This window comes from Ooceraea biroi, chromosome 11 (assembly GCF_003672135.1).
Source record: "Ooceraea biroi isolate clonal line C1 chromosome 11, Obir_v5.4, whole genome shotgun sequence".
In the NCBI taxonomy this organism is placed as follows: Eukaryota; Metazoa; Arthropoda; class Insecta; order Hymenoptera; family Formicidae; genus Ooceraea; species Ooceraea biroi.
In genome coordinates this window covers 247,119-271,572 of record NC_039516.1, presented here as the reverse complement: position 1 = coordinate 271,572, position 24,454 = coordinate 247,119, and the positions used below count along the sequence as shown (strand labels likewise).

Below are 24,454 nucleotides of genomic sequence, written 5' to 3'. Positions count from 1 at the left end.
ACAAGATTTACATCGACTAGTAGAAGTTACTTGATGCTCTACCAGTTGTCTTATACAATCATATTTAGTGAACAGGATTGTAAGAAACTCAAACACATCACGTTTTACATTTATTGAAAACGGTTCTCCTAAATATTGCCGTACTGCATATGTATTCAAATTGCACATTCCATTTTCATATCGATGCATCAACATTCTTAAAACATCTGATTTATTACACTTCACCGATTGTTTTCTAATAGGACTTAAATGCATTAGACATTGTAATGCTGCATTTGCATAACACGAAACATTGTCTGTATTTTGTAAACCATGTAAAACCCAAGCAACATTTTGTCGTAAGTTTTGACATATTCTAAATATATATTTCTAAACATATGTTTATAACATATAACATATAAACATATGTTTAGAATAGGGCAATCATGTTGAATCGTCTTGACTTTACTTCTCTCATAGTTTCCGAGATATTCGCAATTTTCTTTATAAATGATTTTTACGCGATATCTCGCGAACGGACCGTTCTAGAGGGTTCATTCAAGGCCCATTCGACGGGGATTTTTGAGCCGCGTCGAATGCTGCCAGAAACAACACTCTGTATCGTTTCAATGTTTACTGATTAAAATAAACATTGCTGTTTCGTATAAACGTTTATTTGTCTCACTATAAATGTGCGCATTGAACGATTACACAGATCTCTTCGTTCACTATTGGCAACACCTAGGAGGTACTCGGCCTCTGAGCCAATTTTTGATAATCGCGTCCGTGTCGCGACAGCGACTTCGAGGTCGGCTACGCCTAGGAGGTGCGATCCTCTGATCCGACCGTTACACGTGTTCACGGAATGATCGTCGCAAGAGAAGCATATATCGAACTGAACTAACGTATTCGCGGATACTCGCAATAGTGACCGCCTTCTCGCGACTTACCGCGGCGCTTACGCGGGGCGCTCAGCTGATCACTGCACACACGATACCTAAATACATACATGTGATACATTCACACACCACACACACACGCACACGCACACTCACCTGCACAGATGTTCGATGTTCTCATACTTGACGAATTGTAGCTTGACGGATGAATAATTTCACCATGGATAAGATCGCACTTCACGTTTCCATCCACAAATCCAGTTACAAATCCACACCGAAGTAATAAGCCAGAAATCTTTTTTGTCATAAATTGTCATCACGTATCAATGCGCACTCGGATTTACTGACGCACTTGAGTGATAAACGAATCTATCGATTTATTATTGCTAGTCGCTACCGATAAATCATTCGGCGACTGAAAATTATTCAAAGAAAGAAATACACATTACGCACAATCACAGTAATCAATCAGAAATTTTCTGGATACGTCTTTTATAAATTGTACCACGTATCAACACTTTCACGGATTTATTCACACACTTGATCGATAGAATTTACGAATGCCTCTATCGGTTCATCACTGTTAATCACTACCGGTTAATTATTCGGCGATTAAGGCGATCCTGGAGTTGCTAGTGAACTATTTTTTCACTAGCTCTCGTTACAGCGACCGTCCGCTAGCGACACCACCGACAGACTTGACAACTACCGACAGAATTGCTGGCGAAATGCGGCAACGTACAATACAAGCAAGCAACCGTGTACGTGAGCGCGCCGCGCTTCGGCCAACTTCGGGGCAGTAGACAAGCGTAATATAGCTATAGCGGGCTGACAGCAGACTTCGCCGTCGCTCGCAAAATCAGTCTAGGCTTCTTTAGCATATCTTGTCATTCAATCTCTCTCTCTCTCTTTCTCACTCTCTCTCTCATCGTATTTATTTTATTAATAATCGTTCAAATAAAATGTATAATAAATATGTTCTGTACAACAATATATATAATAAGTAAAGAGTGAAGAGAACAGAAAGATTAATGATAATTAATGAATAATAGAATAATAGAATAAATAAGTAATAGAAATCCAATATTAGCTCTTGGTCAATATGTACGCCTTTTGCACAAAAAAGTTGCGTCATTAATTTAAAAGTATAAAACTATTAATTATAAGTATACTTATTATTGTTAAAAGAAAAATAGATTTATAAAGTAATTTACAAATTACTTTTAAATTAACTAAAATGTTATTTGTTTTGTAAAAAGTATTCTGTTAGTATATACTTTTTACGTTGTTAATAGCAAATACATATGTATTAAAAGTAAAGGAAGAAATTGTTACTCAACAGAAACCGCGAGAAGGTGATCATGGTCTCTTCCATCAGGAGGAAATGCAAAACATTTCTTTTCCTAATATTGCAATAATAAAAATTGATGTAATATTAAAGAAAATAATTTTTGCATTTCCAAATAATGTGGACAGAATAGGATAGGTAGAGAGGATAGATAGAAAGAAAGGATGGAAGAAAAGATAAATAGAAAAAAGATAGAAAGCATAGTTAGATAGATAGATAGATATAAAGAATAGAACAAATAGAAAAAGACAATGCATAGAGAACATTATAATTATTATAAAGCCATTTTACACGCGATGTATATCAGATGTAATTCAGAACAGAATTCGGAACAGAAAGCTTATTAAAAAGAGAACGTTTAAAATATATTAGAAGTACATCTATAAATAAATAAATAAATAAATAATTCATCTAATATACCGTACAAAAAATATAAATAGCATTAATGAAATTATATCCTTCATTCGTCGAGTGAATTATATAGATTGGGTAAAGTGACCTTTACACAGCAAGTACTAAATCATTTTGACCGAGTTTCGAGTTTGTAAACTATAATATTGAATTCGTTATGTTGAAAACGATTACGGAGTTCTCATAACAATATTGAAGAGAATATAATTACTGAAAAGTCTAAGAATTCCACAATTCTATTTTTAACATGAACGAAATATTAATTTAAAGATAACTCAGAACGGTCGAAAATAATTTAGTACTTCTCGTATTTAAAGGAAAAAAGCGCATATGCCTTTTATCTAATATAATACTTAAAATGATATGTATAATACATTCGAAATTACGCCTAAGCTATAATTACTGCGGCTGCTATGATTTATTATTAAAGTTATAACAAGACATGTTAGATAAATAAGTTAATGGGAACAACAGCAATAAAACTTGATTTATTTATCACAGAGAGATGTGACGTCCCCGTCAAATTTTCGAACTTTATAGTATAAATAAATCATCCACAAATTTGGTCACCTTTAATTACTATATTGTCACAGGTAATACACGTAAATGGTAAGATATGCATCGTAATATTATCAATACACTTTACAATAAATAACGTTAAGCATATGTTGCGTAATAGCGTAATAGCGAAGAGAGAAGGAATAAGAATCAGAGTGGAAGGGGCACCGACTGTGACGTCAGCCCCCCTCCACACTCAGGCCATGCAGGAGCAATGCTCCGCCGATTCAGACACTTGTGTTCGGGACGCGGTACCGTTAACTTCTATTCCTAACTTTTTCCATCCCTCCGGGGTCTTATTAAGTTGAATTTCAATTTCTAGTTCAGATTTAGTTTAGTTTACACGTATCTTTAGCAGACCACAATTATAACCATTGTAATAATAGCGTTTATAATTTGTGTATTCATCATAACTGTTTGAATTACCAATTATACTTATTTTTAATTATAATTTTGTGATTATTTACGAGAACCTAGAACCCCTCGATTTATTATTACACAAGTCAGTAGTGCGCGGTATAAATATAACTATTCGAGTGAGTATTGGAACGAGCCACCTGAAGATTGCATCAGGCGAACGAGCTGTTTGCTGACAACCGGAGAATCCTGGGGTCTAACCGGACAACCAGTGGCTGAGAAAGGTAGGTGAATGATTTTATTATTAACAATAATTATTATTGAAAATTAATTAACAATTTCATTACCAGTATTTACGAAAGTGAACGAATAAACTTAATAACATCCATTAACGAACAATATTATTATTGATTATATTTAGTTATGAAAGTCAAGTAAAGCATTTTAATGTTAATAAAATTATTTTATGAAGGTAAATTATTTTGATAGCATTGATTACAGATTTAAAGTTAAGTTGATAATAATCATTTTGATTTAAATTATGTTAAGGAAGTTAAATATTTAAAATAAAGAGTAAATAATAGTTAGTTCAATTTGGTAAAATTATAAAATAGTTTTATTCGACACGAATATTTCGTAGTGACTGTTTTGCTTCAACGTTGGAAAGCTAACAGAAAATTGGTACCTGCGTAAGGGTTCGACCCTTTTTCTTCAAGGGTCGTGGAGGTTTACGAGTTGGAAAGTTTATGACCTCCGGCGGGTCTGGAAAGTCTCGAGTATCAAAAGGGTCACTTTCACCCTGAGTTTCCTTTTTTTTTCACTTTTACAGTTTAAAAGTAACGAGATTGAGAAGTCGAAAAGCGAAAATATTCAAACACATATATTTTGTGGATCGAATAGAATAAAGACGAATTTAAAAGGTTGTTGCTTACTACATTGTATTGACATTTACAAATCAGAATGATGATGATAAGTTATGGATTATATTAGAATACGACCTTTAACCCAACTATTGAGCGGTATTTATTGCCGGGAAGTTTACGCTTACCGCGATATTTTGAATCGTAATTATTTGTGTGCTCTTTGCATAGTTAATAGTGGAGAACACGAGATTTATTATTTCATTTATAATAATTTATTGAGCATTCGCACCTTTCCTTGCAATGTTATCTGTGGAAATTGCAATTGTGCACTTAGCGTCACTCGATCAGCTCACGAATGTCACGAGTGTAGCAGGACTCCCTTACCGCTATCTGCTAACGAATCCCAGTCAGGTCAAATCGTGCAGCCGGATCGTATACGGTGGGCACATCGGTAATAATTCCCCAATGAATCCATTCGAACGAAGTTCGATTGTAAATACCCTCCGTTACGAGTCTTGGTGTTTGCAGGAATATTATTTTGAATTGAAAGAAAATAGAACTATTTCTTGCAGCGATTGTATTGCATCGGATACCGTATTAAACTTCACAGATCTTAATTTTGTTAGCCGACACTGTATATTGTTAAACCCAAATTGCGCCCCTCCATACCTTGAATGCGCCGGGTGTTCCAAATTATTGGGTTTTTATAAGAAAATTCGCGAAGGATCGTGTGACATATGTTCAGATACATTAACACATTTCTTGCTCGGGCGCACTACTAACGAGCTTCGCAATATAATAACTAGTGGTAATTACACCATAATCGCAATTTCACTGCACCGCCACACCGAATTCCCGATTTCACGTGACCAACCAGAAAGACAATCCTAGGTCGTGGGGTATCCATCGAGCGTAAAACTCCGATAATAACGGCCAGCCCCTGCCATATCCGTTATTTCCTCAAAAGAAAAACGAGACGGGCCGGGAAGTAACAATCGATACCAAAAAGATGTAGAAAATAATCGTGCTAAGTAACGACAGCGATATGAAGAGGATATAGAACAAAATCATGCTAAGAAAAGACAGCGATATGAAGAGAATATAGAAAATAATCGTGTTAAGAAACGACAGCGATATGAAGAGGATATAGAAAATAATCGCGCTAAAAAGCAGCGTCAATATGTTCAAAATATAAAAAGCAATCGCACTAGACAACTTCATCGTTATAAACAGAACATACAAAACAATCGCGCTAAACAGCGGTATCAATATAAGAAAAATTGTATGAAACGGCGGGTACAAAAGCGTGAATCTTATTCTATAAACGTGCAGCGCGAACGAGAGAGACAAAAAAATTGTCTCACAAGTGGTATTATAACAAACAATATTATAAGAGAAAAAAGCAAAAAAAAAATGCAAAATGTACTATAAAAAATCATAATAATTTTTCTACGAATATTATTAAAAAATAATGTTATTTGAAGTAGTTAGTAGAAAACAATTTCTTGTCATGTTTTATAAATATAAAACAGATAGATTAATCAAAGACACATATTTAATATAATATAATATAATATAATATAATACACATTTCAAAGAATGAAACTCACTATAACAGAAAACAGAAGTTTCGCTTAAAAAATTCTATAAAAATTTGTGGGTCTTTATATACATTTGTTAAAATTATTTCAGAAAAACTTGATATTAAAGGTAAGATCGAAAAAGATTTAGAAGCCGAAAAAATTGTGCGTTGGTGTATGCATATTAGAGATAGTTATTTACTCAATATGAACAAATGTTTGGTTTCACTCAAAAAGAAATCTGAAACATGTCTGACATGTGTTGCTGAATGTTCTGCAATTGAAGACAAATTTTATGCGTTATGTGGGATATCTAGACACACTGCATCATCAGAAAATTATTTTTTGGAATCTATTTATTACAAGGAAACTTTATCGGAGGCTTTGGCAATGAATATGAAAGGATAAGTAGTAAATATGTTACTATTAATACCAGCACAAGCAAAGAAATCGTGGTCATGTAGTACTTTATGTAAAATTAATGATCCAATTTTAATTGAACGATACCAAAAATTTCTTGAAACTGTTAATACACATGTACTTTGAAAAATTTACCAAAACTGATACAAAATATTTATAAATGTATAATAAAGACTTCAGATATGAAAATGGGCCATACGCAGAGTTGTTATATTGATTATACTCTTTGCAAAGCGATGTTTCTTCCAATTCAATTATTATGAAAAGAGATGGATCTTTATCAAGGAATTTACTAGTTTCAGTTTGAGCCAGTTTATATATGTAATAGAGTTAATTCTTAACTCAACGAGTTTTGTTTTTGATGATAAGATTTATGAACAGATTTTCGGTACCCCCATGGGATCACTTTTGTCACCAAGTCTTGCAGATATTGTTATGGATGATCTTGAGACTATTGCTTAGAATTATTGGGGTTTAACTTGACTTTATTTTACAGATACGTTGACGATATTATTATGATTTTACCAAAAGAAAAAATAAATGATACACTTTTGTTAGTATTTTTAACAGTTATCACCCAAGATTAAAATTTACTTTTGAAATGGAAGAATGTAATTGTATTAACTTTCTTGACGTTTTGATAATTAGAGAAGGTGAGTCTGATTACGAATTGGTTTAGGAAGCCCACGTTTTCGGGTAGATATACTAGTTTCTTTTCGAATCATCCATACAAGTATAAAATGAGTGTCATTACGAGCTTGGTGGATAGAGCTCTATTGTTGTCGAACGAACGTTTTCACGCGTCTAACATCGACGTCGTCTCTGACATCCTGTTAAGCAATGGTTACCCGTTGTGTGTGGTCAACAAACAGATCGATAAAAGAATTAAACAAATTAAACACAATGAGACTCGCAATGTTTATCGAGAGACAGACATTAACAGAAAATTTATAACAATTCCTTATATTAAGTATTTGAGTGATGACGTAAAAAGAATTCTTACAAGTTGTGGCTTTAAAGTTAGTTATACGGTACCTAAAAAGTTAGATTGCTTGATAAGGAGGGGGAAAAACGGTTTGTTGGATGCACGAAAGACGGACGTAGTTTACAAAATCAATTGTTCTGATTGCGACGCACGTTATGTGGAACAAACGAAAAGGCATTTGAAAACCCAAATAAATGAGCATAATGTAGACATTAGAAAACGCGCGGATGACCAATCGGTGGTCAGTAAACACCGTTTAGATAATAATCACGATTTTGACTGGTCAAATCCGATTATTTTGCATCAGGAGAGAAATAATAAGAAACGAGAAGTGGCGGAGATGTTCTACATAAAGAAGCACAACAATTCGATCAATAAACAGAAAGACACAGATAATCTCCCCAATGTGTATCACAACATCATACATAACATATAGTGTATCTTATTTTTCGAGTTTGAAGCTAGTCTTCTATCAGCTTTCTCTCTTGATGGAAGTAACTCGGATGTCTTGACATTATTTGACACCTTATAGACATTACTTTGTGATCTTAAATAATAACTTGATATTTGTACATTTTGACGTTGACTGCGTGCTAACATTCAGCGTTGGTTAGTTGTCATGTCTTGATTTATCAGAGTTCATAAGTAAGTGAATAACCGTTTTCTTATAAAGTTCCGTTCTAATTGTCTAAATAATTACCTTTGTTTATTGTATTTGTAATTTAGATTACTTGAAAAGGACCACAACCGTGAGTCGAAACGTTGATGTATATAACTTAAAATAAAGTTCAGCCAATATTGGTCAACGAGTCTTGTCATCAAAATTATTTATGAAATTCTAACATATTTGGCGAAGATAACGATAATACTATATCAATTATTATCGCCACATTTTCCAAAAGTAAGAAATATTAAGCGTTTAATTTATCAACTTGGAAATCTATATCAAAAGATGTTACATCTTGATACAGCATTAATTTGTGGCGATTGGGATACTTTAAATAAAATTGTAACTTTAGCACAAGAAAAAGCAGATTTATGCAAACATCAGCAAAGCGATACAATTCTGAGTGATGATGATATCATTTCAAAATATAAGAAGGCGTTTAACGACTTAAAGAAACGTACAATGGACACACCGCGATATGTTTGTGTATCATATGAAAGATTTTGCTATAAAAGGAATGTTTCTAATGTAGTTAAAGCAAAGTTAAAGCAGAATTGGAAAACATTCCAGTTTGGAGAGATTTAATGGCACATGTAACAAAACAAAAAATTAATCCGCAGTATATATGTGATTATTGCCAAAGAAAATTTTATCAAGGATTAATGCCAGCATATTGTATTTTAAATAATCTTATTACAAATCATGTGTCTGAAGTAATATCATTTCTCAATACATTTGAAAAAATTCTTGTACAAAGAGCTAAAGCATTTCAAACTGTTCTTAAAATGGAAACAGTTATTAAGAAAAAAATACCTCAAAGACAAATGGTACAGAAAGTCAAAGATAGAACATTTCATTTACCACTTCCTTTACAGGAAACATTGAATAAATTATGTACCAATACTGATCCAATAAATACAAATCACGAATTATATATTTTAGTTAGAGCAGTTCCCACAAAGTCAAAAATTATATGGGAAGAAATAGTAGATGTTAAAAAATTATTTAATGCTTTGACGTGATTAAAAGACAATAATCATTTATATTCCCATATAATATTGCCAAATGCTTACAATGATTTAAATTTGGAGAAATTGAATAATTTGGAATTTCAAATACAAGAGATAGAATCTATGCAAGAAACTATTGAAAATATTGAAAATAATGTAGAAACTGAATTGGATGAAAATAATAATCCTAAACTTCAAGTACAATCACCGGAAAATCTAGAAACTACAGTAGATCAGCGTCAAGCATTATTAACTCCGGTTACTGATAGTGATGAAAATGATGGTTATTATGAGCAACACACTATATATCCCTTATATGAAAGAAAAATAAATAAATCCAGGACAGACTTGTATCAAATGAAAAGAGTACGCGATTTACCTTTGGACATTCGTGAAAAATATTTGGATTTATTGTGTTTTCCAAATTTATATTGTTTTGGTGTTAATGGACAGCACGAAAATAGACAGGTCAAACTTCATAGTCATGAATTTATTAAATGTCGTTTGCAGTCAAAACATCCACAATATAGATTGAATCAACAATATTTATTTTATTTATTGAATGATGCGAATAATCGTCAATTAAGTCGTGGAATTTATCATAAAATGAAGGTAACTAATCCACGAGATCGTTACACAGCTGCGGAATATTTAGAGGCAATGTCGAAAGATCTGTTAGAATCTAATTTAAGTACAATATTTTCCATACTAAGAAATACGGAACAATACTGGTACAGACTAAGAAGTGATTTAAATTGTATGACTCAACATTATGGACCTGCGACATGGTTTTTAACATTAAGTCCCGCTGAATGGTTGTGGGAAGAGTTAGGTGAATACATTCGGGAAGTAAATGGATAGTGTGATTCTTCGTTATGCACCAGTGTACTTGTGGCCAGAGATCCTGTATCAACATCGAGATTTTTCGACAATATGTTTCACGCAATGCTTGATTTTATTTGTTCCAAAGATCATCCGATCAGAGAAGTCGCTTATTACTTTTGGCGACGAGAATACCAAGGTAGAGGCATACAACATTTTCATTTGTTAATTTGGATAAAAAATGCACCGATTCTTGGTAAATCTTCTATTGAAGAAATTTCCAAATTTATTTTACAACATATAAATTGTAAAATGCCGAATGAAAATATTTCACTATTATTATATACGCCACCCTCGACATTTTGCAAGAGGAAAATTCATCTCAGAATCACCTCAGGTATCTACCATTAACCGCTGTTACGTTAGGTCTGGGACACCCTGTAGACGTGTTAATACACATCAGCGACATAAACATAATGATTATTGGCGTCGTTCTAAAAAAGTAGGACGTAGGCCTGTATTCATAGTCGGATCTTATATTTAAGACCGTCTTAAGTGTATCTTCAGATACTCCGTAGCCAATGAAATGATCTATACAACATCTGCAGATAAACTTAAGACGATCTTAAATATAAGATCCGACTATGAATACCGGCCGTAAAGTTACTCGTATATGTCGTTTTGGATTTCCTTGTCCTGTTACAGAAACATTAAATATAAGAGATGTCGCAACTTCGATAGCAGGTAGAAAACATTTAAAACAGAGAAGCAGACTTTATGATCTTCCTCGAAAAGATGATGAAGTCAACATAAATGATTATAATCCTATTCTCTTTACTGCATGGGAAGGAAATATGGATATACAATGTATTGGAGAAGTCATCAATACTTACTTGGTATATTACTAAATATATGAATAAAGCGGCAAAATGTGAATTGTCTGATTCTATTCTTAAGGGGCATGACCACCTTGGACGCTTGAAAATTATAGGTATCTTTGGCATTTTTTGGAGGAGAAATTATAAAGGAAATAAAAAATCTGTTTTAAAGCATTAATTCTACATGTTTTAAAGAATACAAGAAAATTTTTTTTATATTTTTTTTCAATATAGTGGCGACGCTGGAGCCGTCTCACGTTCCGTGCTTTTTTGGCGAGAGTCCAATCGGCGTGCACAATTCCTCTTAAACCGTTTGATCTGGAACAAAAAACCAACCATTTTTGTTTTCTACATAAGATTTACTGTGGAAGTACATAGGGATATTTAGAAATATTGATTTTTGTGGAAATGGTGAACATCTGAAGAAAAAGTTCCAATTTTGACCCTAAACTTTTGTTAAAAAGTTGTCTGTAAAATAAAAAGTTTTTAACTTAGCGTAAAATCTGTACGTACTTCCACAGATAATTATAAAAAGAAGATTCTCTGAAAATTTCAAGTGAATCGGATGAAAATTGTACAATAGAAGTTACGTTGCACGCCGATTTTAAACATGTCGTTTTGAGAAAAACGGTTTTAAAGTTTTGCTTAACGATTTCTCGTGAATAAAATTAAAAAATGGGATATTAACCTTTACTCTGCAATGTCTGCACCATACAGTTGGCCTTCCAGGGTGACATCAGTCTCTTCTGCCTCTTTCCTTTGCGATATTGCGGTTGTTCGAGCCTCTTTAGCTGCATCTGTCATCGAGCGCTCTGCTATCTCAACGCGCCGAGCGTCCAGAACTGTATTTAGAGCCTTTTTTTCTGGCATATACTTTCTTATTATTTTCCATTATTGCAAAAGTACAAGAGAAAAACTGTTGCTATACGAACACCACAAGGTGAGCGTCGTTTGGCGTCTGTAGGCACAACTACATTGATGCCAGTGACTCATGTACATAAAATTAGGCGGGACAGATACTATTCCATCTATAATTACATACCGAAGTCTCTTGTCCGCCAAGTAAGGGTTCTCAAAAGATATAAAAGGCGTTTTAGTACCTGACGAGCTCAGAGCCTCTTAAGGTCTACCGACCGCGCAGCGACGCGCTTCACTAAATCGACTCCAAAACTTATTTTGGTTTGAAATTTCGAACTTAGATCAATTAGGTATTATTTCTAAGACTATAAACTATCATTTAAGCAAAAAAATTTCGATTTTTTGAAAGTGTCAAGGTGGTCATGCCCCTTAAGAGGATCCTGGAGTTGCTAGGGAACTAACCATACACACAAAAATTCATAAACACTATTCTTTTTATTGATTGCATTGAATGAAAAATTCTTTTCCACGATTAAAGTATAAGCAGTAATGAATACGGGACCAATGGAGTTTATGTGAAAAACGAGAAAAAGTTTTAAAACGAATTATCTTCTCGGCTTATTGTCTGACTACAAAAATTGTACATTTCGTATGTGCAAAATAGGGTAGCTCTCAACTCGGAATAGGATGAAAGAATATAAGGATGCCTTTAGAAGTGAATTTGGAAGCGTAATAAAAAAGATTAGTGTTTATGAAAATTTAGTAACTAGGCGCGTATGTGTAGTTGTGACGAAGAGTAAAACGAGCAAGATTAATTGCTCACTTTTCCGAGAGATGGCGCTGCGATAGGATAGGATGTGGCGAGTTAGCGACTCGTGCTGGAGCCGTGCACGCGCCAATCACGCCAATTTCAAATCAGTTTTCAATCGCAATAACTTCTGACTTTTAGACGGATTATGTCATTATTGATTTAACATGTTGCGTGGTTTTTATATTGATTTAACGAATTATTCTCTTGTTAAAAATGTAATGTTTTATTTTCCGTAAATTCAATTTTACATAACGACATCGCCTTTTGTGTCCGAGCTCTCGTCACCACGCTTTTACCCAACATCGAAACCGCTTACAAAATGAGTATATGTGAAGTGTAAAATATTTAATACATTATTATTATGTTACATAAAATTGGAGTCTCGTTATTTCGCGTAATTATATATAGTTCGCTAGTTCCGGCGCGCCATAAGGATAATCGACTTGAAGGATAGACACACTCGTATTGTCATTATTGTGTTATTCATTATTTACGATGAATCTTGAGTTTTCTAAATTTTCAGTTTGACCTACTTTCTTATGTCTGCATAGGAGTCATCCAAGATACTTGACCTCTCGGATTTCGCCCAACCTTTTATACTTTGTAATTTACTCCTTTCACTAACAAACTTATACAACTTTTGTCAATGAGCACAATAGTTTATTAGTTCTACACTTTAAAGTTTACTATGTACTATATTAGACCAATTCCGTAGAAACGACTTGCAAATAGCAAGTGTAGCCGGCGAAGAAGGCGCCAAACTAGAACACTGGACGTCGCTCGTTCAAATTCTGCTGTTGCCAAATTTTTTCTTTTTTTTAAACTATGTAATGAAATGAGTTCTTTATAAATACGTTACGCCAAATGCAATTATTATGTTTATTCGCATACTTTTACACTGTAATTGTAAAAATGGAATTACTTTGCTGGAAAAATAAAACAGTTGGAAATTGTAATTGAACATGAACATTATACATACGATATATTTGCTTAGCATTATCGTTACACTGCAAATTGTATGTGCGTGTGTGTGTACGCAAGAAAAACTGGACATAACTTAGTCAGATGTAAGTGTACATAATTACATCCGAAAAGATGTGAGGTGACATATCTAATTTTATATGATTATTTATAATAATCTCCGCCGTTTGGCGCGATATGATGTTATTTTTATATACTCATATTTGATGTAATATATCTGTTGTGACATATAATCAGATATATCCGAATATAATTCTAAAACATAAAACATATATCTTTATATATAATCATATTTATATAATATAATTCTAAAAACTAAAACATATCTTTATATAATCATATTCGGATAGATCTGATTTTAATAGATGGCGTTGGAACATGTCTGAATATATCAATGCTATTGAAAACATACGAGTTATATACATATGCTTAAAGGTGACATTTCAACGCATCTTTAGGAAAAAAGTTGTTTGAGATAAATTGATTCGTGTCAGTTTTGTACTCTTTTGAAGATGGAAGAAAACAAAGAACATTTTAGACACTTGATGCTTTTCTATTACCGGAAAGGCAAAAATGCCTCACAAGCAACAAATTCGATATGTTCTGTTTACGGAGAAGGCGCTTTAGCTGAAAGAACCGTATGTAAGTGGTTCGCTAAGTTTAGAGCTGGTGATTTTAACCTTAAAGACCAAGAACGCTCAGGCAGACCCTCTACTACTGATGATGACCAAATCAAGACACTGATCGAGAATAACCCGCGCTACACGACACGTGAATTAGCAGAGATACTGAAAATATCTAAAACCACTGTCCACGATCATATAGTGAAGCTTGGTTACGTAAGTCGCTATGATGTATGGGTTCCGCATAATTTGGCCGAAAAAATTTAATGGATCGCATTTCCATATGCGACTCGCTGTACAAGCGCAACGAAAACGTACCATTTTTGAAGCAATTAGTGACGGATGACGAAAAATGGATCATTTACAACAATGTAGAACAAAAAAGATCCTGGGGTAAGCGAAATGAACCAGCATTAACCACTCCGAAAGCCGGCCTTCATCCAAAAAAAGTCATGCTCTGTGTCTGGTGGGATTGGAAAGGAATCCTACATTATGAGCTCCTACCACACAATCAAACGATAAATGCAGATAAGTACTGCTCGCAACTGGACGAATTAAAGGCAGCGATTCAGAAAAAACGTCCAGAATTAGCTAATAGGAAGGGCGTCGTGTTCCATCAGGACAATGCCAGACCTCATGTTTCTTTGACTACCCGACAAAAATTGTTGGAGTTTGGCTGGGATGTGCTACCTCACCCACCGTATTCACCAGACATTGCACCTTCAAACTTTCACTTATTTAGGTCTGTGCAAAATTCTCTTAGCGGCAAGAACTTCAACTCTTTGATCGACATAAAAAACCACCTTGAGGAGTTTTTCGCCGAGAAACCTAAGAAGTTCTGGGAGAATGGAATCTTCCAGTTGCGTGAAAGATGGACAAAAGTTGTGAAACAAAACGGTGCATACATAAGTCAATAAATATTTATTGACATAAAAAAATGTTGCCTTTGAATTTTCCTTCAAAATCGGCACGAACTTTCCGGACGACCCAATACAAAGTATAAAAGGTTGGGCGAAATCCGAGAGGTCAAGTATCTTGGATGACTCCTATGCAGACATAAGAAAGTAGGTCAAACTGAAAATTTAGAAAACTCAAGATTCATCGTAAATAATGAATAACACAATAATGACATCTTGTAACACTCTTCGAAACATTTCATTTTTACTATACATATCAAAGAATAATGCATACAGGCATAATATTTCTTCTTATGTACAAAGAAACGAGAAAGGAGAAAGAATCAAAACGACATGAATAACAGTGAAAGAATACCATAAGTAGAGAAACAGAGACAGATAGCGAAAGAGAAAGAGAGAGAGAAGGTAGATAATATTTGAAAAAAGATGTAACATATACAGGGTGAGGTTTTTAACTTGAGACTGCAAAATATCTCGTAAAGTTTAAACGATACGGGAAAATGTTTCGGACTAAAATTTTATGACATCGAGGGGGACATAGGATGGTACCATTGTTTTGACCTTGAATAGTTGTTTGAAGGTCACGTGAAGGTCACCTTCAATTTTTTAAATTGAAACCCCAATTGTTTATTGCAGATTCTGATTCTCTATCAAAAAGTAAGTAACTTTTGTCTGAAACATTTGTTTTAAAAACACCCTCCTTATCCCGAAAACTCAGGTCCAATCTTTGGCAGACTAATGATAATAACTCGCTTCATAACAGATACTGAAATGGAAAATGTTTTTTCGTTAAGTACTTTTGGAGTTGTCTTCACTAGCCGGATCAACCACCGATCTTGCTTTCACTGGCCAGACCAACCACCGATCTTGCCTTAAGGGGGTATTCTAGTGCAGCATGTCAGAAAAATCGAATTTTTTTAGGCATATTTTGCAAGTATATGGTATGGAAAATATGTCTGCGAGAAGATTTAGCCCGATTCGCAAAATTAACAAAGTAATAGCACCTAATAGAAAATAACCTCTGGCGCGCGCTCGGCGGTTGGACCGCGCGGCACACAACAGAGCATTTTGTTAGTATTTTAGGTAGGGTCGGAAGATCGTTATTCTTTGAAGGTCGTACATTTGAATTGGAGCCTTTGTATAGTACAGGTTATATAGTACAATGAATCTCTAAATTCATTGATTTGGACTTTTGCTCCAAAACATCTCCATGCTGGCGTGAAAGTTGTTGAAATAGCAACATTCCTGGCAGTTATAATTTTCAATAAAGGATTTATGCCAATTTTCAAATTTATGAACGTGATGGGAGTTAGTATTGGTCAGCAAGCGGTGATGTACGCAAACTCCCGGAACGAAGCTCGTATCACCCGCTCGGAGCGGCGCTCCACTAACTTCTCTCGAGATCAGAGAATGAATCGCAGGGAAGAGAGATCAGCTCTGCAGGACTTCTACGAACAAGAGGAATGTCCCCTGTATGGCCCTGGACTAGCCGATTGATCGTAAGTAACATTATCTCTATGTAATCAGTATGAAAAACTTTAAACGTGTTTTTCTCGAAACCATGTTTTTCAAATTGGTTCCCATGATATCTCAAAAACCAGTTAATCAATTGACTCAGGCTTTTGCACACATCTTCAGTATATGTGTGGCTATAGCCCCTACCACAATAAAGTCGAAATATTGTTTTTTGGAATTTCTACAGCCCTTCAATGGTGAAAAAAATGGCACAAATCGAAACTTAATTTTCTCAATGAAGTCATGTTTTAAATTTTCAACATTTTTTTTTCATTCTGGTACCTGCTATAGCCACACTCATACTAATTAAGAATCTCTTTGGTTTTTTTGTTTCAGATGAGCAGAACAGCTGAAATCATGGGAACCATGGACCAACTTTTTTTTTCATGTTCTTATTTAATATCATGTGCAGCGCTTATTTATAGTTATTGTCTAATACAAAAATTTGGAAACATACACCAAATATGTATGAATAAGCAGGGAAAACCCTGCCTCAAAAAACCTTATACTTTTTAAAAAAAAATTCACCAAAATAGCATACAAATTCCACTTTTACACTAGAATACCCCCTTAACCGGCCGGATTAGTGGTCGATCTTGCCTTAGTTGGCTGGATGTAGAACACACGCATACGCACGCTCGCGCGCACGCATACACACAAACACACGCACGCACGCACGCACATGCTGATGGTAAACAGTAAAATACTAAAAGAAAGTTCAGTATCTGTTATGAAGCGAGTTATTATCATCGGTCCGCCAAAGGTTGGAACTGAGTTTCGGGATAAGGAGAGCGTTTTTAAAAAATGTTTCGGACAAAAGTTACTTACTTTTCGACAGAGAATCAGAATCTGCAATAAAAAATTGGGGTTTCAATTTAAAAAATTGAAGGTGACCTTCACGTAACCTTCAAACAACTATTCAAGGTCAAAACAATGGTACCTTTCTATGTCCCCCTCGAAGTTATAAAACTTTAGTCTGAAACATTTTCCCGTATTGTTTAGACTTTACGAGATATTTTGCAGTTTCAAGTTAAAAAAACTCACCCTGTATATACATATATATTTTTCTTTATTTTTTGGCTCGGAATCTTTATACAAATGACTTTTTATAATAATTATTTATAGTTTATAATAATAATAGGACGGATAAAATGGTGCCGTGGGTGGTCGAGGCATATAAATATGTGCTGGTGACGGCGCGGCGTATCCATATGCTGGTGGTTGCGCGGGCATTCCGGGCAGATACTTGGGTGGGTGGTATTGGCGGTGGTACCGGCACGGCCACGTACGCCGATACATGGGGTGCAGGTACCGTATGGGGTACGGGGGGCATAGATGGTGATGGTGATGGTGATGGCGATGGCGCCTGCGTACAATGTGTACAATGAGTGCAATGAGTATACTGCTGCACTGATGTACGTGGAGGTGGGCCCTTGTTTTGCATCGCTGCATTGGGCCACCTCTGTTTCTTGGCACGCCGTACCACGTAACGATTGCGCTGAAAATAAATAAAAGCTTACTATAATTAGATTTTATGCATATGTTTGTGTGCACTTATGTGCTCGCCCGCACACTGCACAGTACACATACTTATATACATAAATGTGTGTGTGCGCGCGCGCGCGTGGCACGTGTGCGTGCATGAGTATGTGCGTATGCGTGCGTGCGTAAGTATGTGCTACAAACAATATCGCTTACTTCTTTCACCGGGTCTCGGACTCTTGCCGCCGTCGTCGCCATTGACGGCGTCATCGTCGTCATTGCCGTCGCCGTCGTCGCTGTTGTCGCTGTTGACGGCGTCATCGCCGTCGCCGTCGTTGTCGTCCTCGGCGTCTTCAATGTTTCGCTTCTTCCTGTAACAATATGTTTATATTTTATAAATGTGTAATAAATAAATCATATCGACAGAATAAAGAGACAGAGAGATACTAAGATATATATATATATATATATATATATATGTATGTATAAATTGTAATACACTTACGTCTCATGATGAAATGTTTTCCGCATCCGATCACTTCAACCGTTCAACGCTCCAGAAACAAATGTGTGCCAGAAACGACGCACGGCAGGCACAGTAGTAGTGGAGGGGAGCTTGGGGCGGTAGTAAACAATACATATGACTTTCTGTCTCTTACTCTCGTTCGCGGTACTTCGTATCGCCAATGATACAGTCTCGTGAGCGAGAGTAAGACAGACAGAAAGTCTTATGTTTATTTTTCTTCTACTTTGCTCGACGTTCCGAGCGCACACGGACATGCTTTTGTGTAAGCTTGTGTGCTTACGAGCCATTCCCTCTATTCATGTACCGTTCACAGTTTCTGGCACTGGTAATAAACAAATAATAAAATTGATTATTGTATATTTGATTTAATTTAATGTGTGTGACGTCCCGCGAAAATCCGGCTATCATTTTTCCTCGCAAATAGAACTTTAATGCGCCGAGTCACACGCGCGACGTCTCTCGGCATCGGCAATCGCAGCCGATACGCCATTTTGTCGGCCTGACTCCCACCCTGATCGCCTAGACAGTCATTCCAATCCGCAGAAGGGGAGGACCCGAAGGCCCCACCACCAACCGGCCGTACCGGGGAAGGAGGAAAACTCACGCCCCACCACCAAACGGCAGGCCGCCGAATCGAGGGACCTCAGTGCAGCATTACTTCCCGTCACTCTTAACTACGACTCCGGACGAGTAGTTCCCTCCGAGTCTCGAACCTCTGCTTCTAATTTTAATTCGAACTTAGTCTAATTCTATATCTTGCCACTCTAAACTTAGTTTATTTTTATTGTCTCATTGAACTTAGTTTATTTCTATATCGTCCTATTCAAACTTAGTTTATTTCAATATCGTCTTATTCAGTTTTAGTTTATTTCTAGAAGTTACACTACATTGTAATTGTAAACCTTTTATTATTAGAATATACCTTTTGTGTGTTAACTCAGCGTCTTATTAACGCATACCTTTCAACCAACCGATCCCTACGCGTAAACTAAACCATAAGTGTAATCGTAACTAGTGCAATCCCGACGAACCAACGCACAGTGTGGATAACTCTAGTGACGTTCCTTCTCCGACACGTTCTACGATCTCGACAGTGCGGTCCTCGCACGTGGACATTGTTAAACGTGATCCCTTACATAAGTGAACTGCCAGTGCGGTCCACGCACGCCAGTCTCGCTCACCCTCTGATACCCTCAATCCTATCAACAGCACTAGCGATTAAAGAAGTAATTATCGAGAATCACTGGAACTAGATGCCGAAAACGAGACGAGGAGGAAAGAAGCACCTTGCGCGACGCCTGCTTCAAAACCTTTTCAAGTTCCTTTACGAAACACCAAGTGCCAATATTTCCTCATATTACGGTGTCGAACCTTGCTATCGATCCTGAATACGAAGAACTATTTCAGACACGTGTACCGTCCGAAAGCATACAGCCGCGTTGCGATAATAATAATAATTCCGCTGTAGCGCGACCCGTAAAACCGCGAGTGATTAGTAATTCCGCGTGCACCTACCGAGTGAGTATAATTAGGAACGTAAATAAGAGCAAAGGAGAAGAGGACACGTGGTCAACGAGGTTAACCCCGATCTCGCACAAAGTACGATATCCGCTGTGCCAAGACATCCCCGAGGATGACCCTCGACGAAACCATTACAATAGACTGGCGCAAGAAAGCAAGGTGCAGAGCTGGATCGAGAACAATCAGGAACATTCTAGTAAGTAAAATTACTGTCGCAGCATGATTTCATTCCTACTAGAATTATATATATATTTGTCGTTTTAATACCAAAATATTATTTTTGTTATTCTTTTTACTCCATTTTAGTATTAGAATATTATTAACCGATCATTACAAGTGAAGGGAACCATACTTGATTATTAACGAAATCATTTGTCTAAACTGGAAGTGTGAAAGGCAGAGCTAATTACTTGTATCATAACCAACCTAATGAAATTTTAATGGAACCGTGTCTGAAATCAAGGAGAAAGGAATGACAATTAGTCGCTAATGGAATTGTTTACCTAATTCAAAGGAGAAAGCTAGAGTTAATTACCTATCGTTACAATCAATTTAGTGGATTGTTAATAGAATTGTTTGTCGAAATCCATAAGCGAAAGGGACCATAGGAGAACATCGTGCAATGTGCCGTGGAATTATACGACGAAACGGTTCCACCCAGCTCGTGAACCCAGTTGTCGAATATCAACGTCGAACTGCAGTTGTCTCGTGCATGAAATACACCGCGTATTTGCTTGATTTCAGTCGAATCCTGATTTGCGAAAGGTGCCTCAATAATTTTAGCGAAATCCCTTACCCTGAGAGACAATATTTCACGCGTATTTCGAAACACGACTTGTACGTCGGATTTAACCGTCACGTCCCTACGTGCGAATTGTGTCGCACGAATCTCGCAACATACGCCCCGTTTTACACTTACGACAATTGCTCGGACAACTATCTCGAACTCATTGAACAACTACGGGATACCGGTGAGAGCATTTACGAACTACCTGACCCAACTGTGATTCGTTTTCAAGGTGATTACATGGGTAGGGCCTCACCCTCGACCGACCAGTAGACGCGTCTTCCTCGCGAATAACCTTGATCGCGGGTATCCCCGGGTAGAGTTTCGCGACTCCGCGACCCGTAATAGTGATCGTGTCCCGTCTACGGCCAGACTCGCCCTCTCGTGGCACTGACCCGGCGTGACGTAACACATTTCACGCACAGCATCAACATTAGTGGCAACAACAGACGCGGATGGACGACCTTCACGAAATTCGTCACTAAGAAAGGTGCGTCCACGCTGGAATTCGGCAAACCAATTATAAACAATCCTATTGGATGGTGTTTCATCCCCAAAAGCCAAATGAAGTCGATCGATACATTGTTCCGGAGTTAGACTACATTTGTAATTGTAAAAACTCATTGCCCGAAAATTTTCACGTGAAATTTCCATTTTCTCACAAAATAACTTCTTTTAAAATATTGTGCAAATAAAACTAGTTGGCTGGGTACAAACTGTCAATTGAATTATAGGTTAGAAACGTCTAATTTTGCGGATATGATATTAGCAGAACGTTGGCGCCACTGGAAGTACTAGATTGCAGAAACTTTTCCAGCAGCCTACGTAATAAGATTTCTTGTATTTATATTAGTTCACTACTAATATCAATTTGTGTTGGAAATACAAAATTATATTACTACATCACTAAATCATTGTTAAACTCTGAACGAACTTTAATTATTTCACATAATGACTTGATTTTTTTTAATACTAGTACACATATTAAATTATTAGTGTATCAGTTCAACTAATTCAACGAGGGAAACAGTGATTATCCTATTACAGTAGTGCCGCACTCTGTTACGTTTATGTCTGATTCGAGTGAGTCCCGATTACGCACATTACTCATCGGACACGACGATATTTTCCGATCGGACACAGTTTCGATCGGACACAGTTTCAATCGGACACATTTCCGATCGGACACAGTTCCGATCGGACACATTTCCGATCGGACACAGTTCCGATCGGACACAGTTCCGATTGGACACAGATTCTATCGAATACATACAGTTTCCATCGGACACAGGTCTGATCGGACACAGATTCTATCGGACACATACAGTTTCCATCGGACACAGATTCTATCGGACACAGTTTCCGTCGGACACAGATTCTATCGGACACATACAGTTTCCACCGGACACAGTTCCGATCGGACACAGATTCTATCGGACACACCCACCAGATGCATTACTCGCCCCACGCTAACACTGTCGAGTAATTGGTACGATTCTGCATTGGTTCAACAACGTGAAAAGTCAAAACATAGACTTCCTTGAACCCATGTGGAATCGTACCGATGCACAGTGGTCAAGATTACCAAAAACCTGGTCGAAATTCTGTATATACTCAAATTATTCTAAATCATATATACAGGGTGTATCTGAAAGGTCTGTACAAACTTTGGGAATACACTCCAGGGACCTAAACAAACAGAAAATATCCTATGAACATAGGGTCAGAAACGCTTACTTCTGGAAGAGTGGCACCCGTTTGGCCACGTTGATTGACCATGGTCCCGATTGACCACGTTGAGATTGACCACGGTTCCGATTGACCACGGTCCCGATTGACCACGGTCACGATTGACCACGTTGATATTGACCACGGTCCCGATTGACCACGTTGATATTGGCCACGATCCCGATTGATCATGTTGATATTGGCTGCGTTCAGAAGACACCACTGATCACTCAACTGTTGAGTGAGCGCTCATTGAGCGCAGAACGGCAGAGATGTCTCCTGAACGACCACTTATTGGATAGTGCGATCAGTGCGTGAAGTGTGTACAGCCATAACCTGTGTGTAGAAACATAACCTTGTACAACGTGCAAACTTCAGATAAAATAATGGATAGAAACAATTTAATTATTCTAGCATTATTAGATAACGATGCTATAAATGAAAACATTGTAGAACACTTAGTAGAAGAATTGCAGGAACCATTACATGATTTCCATGTACAAAGACGTGGTGTTCGTCAAAAAAATAGAAATTATTATGAAGAAATAATTCCATTATACAATGATAATATTTTTAAGGAACATTTTAGAATGTCTGCAAGAGCTATAGAGGTATGTAAATCTATCTGCTAGAGAAAATTGGTAGAATAAAGAGTTAAATTATAGTTATAATGTGTGTATTTTAATATTTATTATAAATACTCTGTATGTTATATATAGGAATTAGAAATTATAATTGGTAATGCCATGGCACCAAATCCAAACCATCTAGCACCACTAAGAAAAAAGATCCTATTCACTATTTGGCTTTTAGCTAAGCAGGAAAGTTGTCTCGCAGTTGGAGATAGATTTGACTTTGGAAAAAGTACGGGTCATAATATATTAAAAGAAATTACAAATACATTAGTGCACTTAATGCCCAATTATATTGTATGGCCAGATAGATAACGCTGCAGAATCTCATCTACCGTAAAAATTTATAATATTTTAAAATATTTAATGCTCTCATAATGTAAAATAACAATTCTTACATGTACAATATTTTCAGATTTTTGAACAACGTTCACGTGGGTTCCCAGACGTTGTGGGTGCAATTGGTGGATGTCACATACTATGTAAGGTACCACCACATAATGCAAATGATTATTATAATAGGAAGGGATCTCATTCAATTATTTTACAAGGTCAGTAGTCACTGAACATATTTGTCATAAATTTCCTGTTTATAGGTTTATTTTAATATTTGTAAAACAATACTTTTAAAATATGTAAAAGTTTTTATTTTTTAGGTGTGTGTGACCACAAGGCACGTTTTATAAATTTATGTGTTGGACTGCCAGGACGCATGCACGATGCTCACGTATTTAGACGTAGTACTTTATATGGACAAATAACAAATGCGGAAAATCCATTATTAACAATGAATTTACATTTAATTGGGGATGCAGCATATCCTTTGCTGCCAAATTTAATGACACCATTTAGAGACACGGGTCATCTGACAAGATTGCAAATTATTTATAATATGAAATTAGCAAAAATTCGTAGTATAATAGAAAGAACTTTTGCTTTGCTAAAATGTAAATTTCGTAGACTTTATTACTTAGATATAAGTAATTTTGAACTAGGGCAGAAAATGATTGCTGCTGTATGTATTTTACATAATTTTATGATAAACAGAGGCGAGGTAGATATAGAAGAACATGAAATAATTGTTAACGAACATGAGTTAAATAATAATGACAATGGAAATGGAAATGAAATGGATGATAGAAATGCAATATTAAAAAGAAATAATATAATGTATTTATTTAGATGAAATAAACATGTTTGAAAACAAATTAGTTTTATAATATATAAATATATATTTTTTTTATTTAAAGTATTAGGTTGGTGCAAATGAAATGGCCATTTTTCTTATTTTAAACT

The 24,454-nt window shown here is 36.0% G+C and overlaps 2 protein-coding genes and 1 pseudogene across 2 annotated transcripts in view; 2 read left to right on the top strand and 1 right to left on the bottom strand.

Moving 5' to 3' along the window:
* The first annotated feature begins 3,228 nt into the window (after window positions 1-3,228).
* Window positions 3,229-24,454, top strand: part of LOC105280910 (ubiquitin-protein ligase E3B-like) — a 61,171-nt gene continuing 39,945 nt past the window's right edge. Inside the window, exon 1 of the mRNA XM_026973725.1 lies at window positions 3,229-3,836. The gene's annotated coding sequence lies outside the window, so the exon portion shown is untranslated. The remainder of the gene's footprint in view (window positions 3,837-24,454) is intronic.
* LOC113562953 lies at window positions 10,288-22,577 on the bottom strand. The gene is made up of 5 exons (XM_026973804.1): window positions 22,536-22,577; window positions 21,094-21,299; window positions 18,181-18,335; window positions 17,729-17,980; window positions 10,288-10,337 (listed from the first exon to the last, which is right to left on the bottom strand). The coding sequence occupies exons 1-5, from the start codon at window positions 22,575-22,577 to the stop codon at window positions 10,288-10,290; spliced, it is 705 nt and encodes a 234-aa protein (XP_026829605.1).
* On the top strand, window positions 23,426-24,372 carry LOC113562928 (annotated as a pseudogene).

What these genes read in the sequence shown, in the direction of transcription:
- LOC113562953 (XM_026973804.1), bottom strand. Translation starts at nt 22,577, where the DNA reads ATGGTCAATCAACGTGGCCAAACGGGTGCCACTCTTCCAGAA. An exon ending in CGGGGATACCCGCGATCAAG is followed by an intron (nt 18,336 to 21,093) that starts GTTATTCGCGAG and finishes ATATTGTTACAG; the next exon opens with GAAGAAGCGAAACATTGAAG. An exon ending in CGCCAATACCACCCACCCAA is followed by an intron (nt 10,338 to 17,728) that starts GTATCTGCCCGG and finishes ACACGTCTACAG; the next exon opens with GGTGTCCCAGACCTAACGTA.